The sequence below is a fragment of the Apis dorsata genome, unplaced genomic scaffold (assembly GCF_000469605.1).
Source record: "Apis dorsata unplaced genomic scaffold, Apis dorsata 1.3 scaffold_741, whole genome shotgun sequence".
Classification (NCBI taxonomy): Eukaryota; Metazoa; Arthropoda; class Insecta; order Hymenoptera; family Apidae; genus Apis; species Apis dorsata.
The window spans coordinates 19,533-23,388 of NW_006263902.1; the positions used below are offsets into that span (position 1 = coordinate 19,533).

The 3,856-nt window shown below is 24.9% G+C and overlaps 1 protein-coding gene across 3 annotated transcripts; it reads left to right on the top strand.

The window, feature by feature from the left end:
- Positions 1 to 226: 226 nt before the first annotated feature.
- Positions 227 to 3,820, top strand: LOC102672673. Of its 3 annotated transcripts, none has more exons than XM_006622695.2 (9): positions 227 to 604; positions 841 to 1,051; positions 1,127 to 1,337; positions 1,422 to 1,683; positions 1,810 to 1,962; positions 2,026 to 2,601; positions 2,712 to 3,115; positions 3,267 to 3,474; positions 3,572 to 3,820. In XM_006622695.2, exons 1-9 carry the CDS (start codon positions 577 to 579, stop codon positions 3,799 to 3,801), a joined length of 2,283 nt encoding a protein of 760 aa, XP_006622758.1. In that variant the 5' UTR covers positions 227 to 576; the 3' UTR covers positions 3,802 to 3,820. The 3 variants fall into 3 exon arrangements, with proteins under 3 accessions (XP_006622758.1, XP_006622759.1, XP_006622757.1); XM_006622696.2 differs by having other exon boundaries at positions 2,712 to 3,121; positions 3,552 to 3,694; XM_006622694.2 differs by having other exon boundaries at positions 228 to 604; positions 2,712 to 3,121.
- The last annotated feature ends 36 nt before the right edge of the window (positions 3,821 to 3,856 follow it).

A 3,856-nucleotide genomic window follows, 5' to 3' on the forward strand; every position in this document is an offset into this window, starting at 1 on the left:
ATTAATATCTTTAGCAAATTTATTTAAATTTTAAATCAATTTTAATATTTTTAAATTTTAATTAATTGAATTATATAAAAAAATGTCACAACATTTCAATATATAAATTATTAAATAAATTTTTAAAATAAAAAAATAATTTTATAATTTAAAAATAATTTAAATTTGAAAAATATAAAAAATTTTTAAATAGTAATATACGATTATAATAATAATAATAAGCAATGAAACAGAATTAATTTTATAAATTTAGCAATGTTCTATTTATATTTTAAAAATAAATAATGAACAAGCGTAAAACTTAAGATGGTCTAAATTCTCCCCCCAATCATCCTTTGTCTAAAATCAATATTTCTAGCGAGAGGGTGAGAGAAACGGATGGAATTGTATTCGCGAATTAGAGAAGGGATGCTAATCGGACTGCTATAAGTAAAGCCTGTTGCTGCAGTCACATTTCAAAGTTCGTTATTACGATAAGTTGCTCGTTCGAATTAAAAAAGAATTTGATTGTCCATTATTGCGATTTAAACATTTGAAAAAAGTTAGTAATGTGCTGTGAATATCAATCTAAAGATTATGGATAAGCTGAGTAATTGGACCCGTGGTCAGTTTTTTCTTACATTTTTAATTTTTTTTATTTAGTGATTCTATAATTTATAGTTTTATATTATTATTTAAAATATACAAATAATTTACTGTAGTAAATATTAAGATATAATAAAAAAAAATTGCTGATTTTATAATCATTATGTAACAGTAAACTTGACAATTTTATAATTATTTTATATTATATCAACATTATATCAAATAATAATTCAATTATTTTCACTTTACTAATAGGTATGAATATATCATCAACATCACTATCTGGACAAAATTGTATTTCAAATTTATCAACACCTTCAATTTTAGATAAATTATTAATCATTACTCCATCATTGATATCAATAAACCAAGAATTAAAATGGATTTTTTTTTTACATATGTATGGTTTTGCCTGTCTCTTCTTTGTACTTGCATTTTATACATTTTTATCTATTTTACACTTAAGGTATATATAAAATTATATTTTATTCTAATGATATACATTATAAAAGTATATAAATATTTTATATTTTTTTTAAAGATCCCTTATATCAAGCCGGCCTTTTATGTCTACAATAAATATGTTTTTATGTATATTTGGAGCATCAAGAGCAGCATGTCTTTTTATAGATCCATACAATCTTAAAGATATTATGCCCAAAATTATTGGATCTATAGTGTGGGATATTGGATTTCCATGTATAACATCTGCTTTTAGTCTTATACAACTGGCATTTTTACAATTAACTCAGGTAATTTTAATATTATGATAAAAATTAAATATTAATTAAAAATGATTTTATACATATTAATAAATTGTAATAAATAAATTTTAGCTCAAATTTGGTCCAGAAAAAATTCAGAAAGAATCTTGTCTTAGTTTAATTATAACAGGACATTTTTTTTTCATAATTGCTAGTGATATTGCTCTTATCTCTCACAATTGTTACATGGTAAAATATGTAGTCCAAATAGTGTTCCTTATCTGGAGTATTCTTTTGTATTTAATATTTCTACATGCAGGATATAAGCTAATTCATTTACTGCAAACTGTACCAAATAGTATGTTAATGAGGGATTCCAATACACATCAGAAAGGTTTGTTTATACATATAAATTATTTTTAATTTATTTAAAACTATAGACATAAAGAAGTCATATTAATACTTATTTATATGCTATCATCAATATTCTATATTAAATATTGTGTGTCTATTGTTTTAGGTATTATGCAATTAGCAATGTTAGCTCCTTATAATAATTTGGCATCATCTGTTGCTGCTGCTTTAGTACCTACTTTGCTCAATTCTAAAATTAAAGATGGAGAAATAACAGAATCTGCATCTTTTACAAACGAGTTGAATAAAAATTCTAAAGGTAAAGATAAAAATACAGTTATAAATGTTAAATTTAAAAAATTTTTTTATTTTAATATCATAGATGGAATTACGAAATCTGAAAAAGAAGAACAAATCCTAAAAGATTGTGATAAATCTCCTTGTAAAAGTATGTCATCTCAAGAAGAAAAAACTATTCCAGTATCAACAGTACCAGAAGTATATGTTAGACCTCCGACACCTACACCATCAACAACTAATTTACCTATAATAACAGTATCCAGTCCAAGTCGTAGAAGTTCTGTCGCTAGTAGACAAGATAGTGAAGTGTCTAAATCTTCTCGTAGAAATTCAGAATGTAGTGTTAAATTCATAAATGAAGAAGATGGTTTTTCAATCGATAGTCGACGTAATTCTGACTTTAGTCCTAAAAATTCACCTGATATTGATAGAAAACGATCTCCAGATAGAATGTACCGAAGATATTCTGAAAATGTAACACCTTTGGGTAGTATAAGAGATTTAAGACGATGTTCTGATTTTTCACATGAAAAGAATAGAAGTTCTCAATTTGCTGCTAAATTGAAAAGAAATAGCGATTTTGGAAATAGAACACCTAGACGAATGCTACCACCAACTGATCATAAATTACCAAGAGTAGTAGATCTAAGCCCTACAGGTAAATAAAACTTAAAGCATTGAGTTATATATATTATAAATAAATCCAAATATTATATTATTATATTATTATATATTATATTATATTATATTATTATCTAAATATTTCAGGTTCGAGACGTAATTCAGATGTTAGCAGTTTTATTTCCAGAGCCGAATTACGTAGAAATTCTGATATTTCTTTTCGACGTAATTCGGAATTCGTTCAAGTTAAGCCATTAGATTTAAATCGTCGAAGTAGTGATATTAGCATTAGAAGCTTGAGTAGAAGTCCAACTCATAGTCGTAATATAGTTCCTGAAAAAATAGAAATACACGAAAAATCTGAATCTGATTCGGATCAACCTGATTGTAATGAAAAAGCAGCTCTAATGGCAGAAAAAAATAAAGATAAAGATAATGATGGAAAATCACGAAAAAAAAATTTATCTTGGAAAAACGAAAAAGAAAAAAAAGATGTTGAAGATATAACTGTGGAGACTTTGCTTTCTGAAAATACTAAAGTTGACGGAAAAGTTGCGGTATTTCTAATATAATTAGCTATATTTAATTATATTTGTTTAAAAAATTATGTTAAATTATTACATTATGTATAATTTACGAAATTTAATATTCTTATTCTAATAAATTTTTATTATATTATTTTAATTGAATATTTATTTTCAGAATAATGATTTCACACTTCATTCAATATTAAATCATATTGCATACGTAAATAGAACTAAATCCGATACTCCTTTACATGTGTTAGAAGCAAATACTGCAGCAGTTAGAAGATCACAAATTCAAAAAGTATTGAATGTAACATATATAACCGCGATTTTAGGGATTATTTTATGTATTACAGATATAGCACGTATTTTTGGACCATACGGTAATTTAATATAAAATATATAATTATTATTTAAGTTTATTATAAATATAATAATAAATAAAAAAAAATATTTTTAGAAAATTTTTTTTTAATTTAGGGCTTTTAGCTGAGACTGTGAAATATGGATCAGAACCAACTATTACACAGTATCCTAAACCATGGCCCTGGTTTATGTTTCAAACTTTTTGCAGAAGTTTAGAATTAATTATGGGTTGGGCAATGGCAAGTATTACCAAGCAACCATCAGTAAGCCCACGACATCAATATTTAAGCAGTTACCCTAATTATAATTTACATATGAAAAGAGGTAATAATCCTTATATATGAAGCAATATATTACCAAATCGAAAATCAAAGAATTGAAATGCCAAAACAAATATTT

Bases quoted from the DNA above. Each gene is read 5' to 3' on its own strand.
- LOC102672673 (XM_006622694.2), top strand. From the start codon at position 577: ATGGATAAGCTGAGTAATTGGACCCGTG. The intron at 1,052-1,126 runs GTATATATAAAA...TTTTTTTTAAAG, and splicing joins TTATCTATTTTACACTTAAG to ATCCCTTATATCAAGCCGGC. The intron at 1,338-1,421 runs GTAATTTTAATA...AATAAATTTTAG, and splicing joins CATTTTTACAATTAACTCAG to CTCAAATTTGGTCCAGAAAA.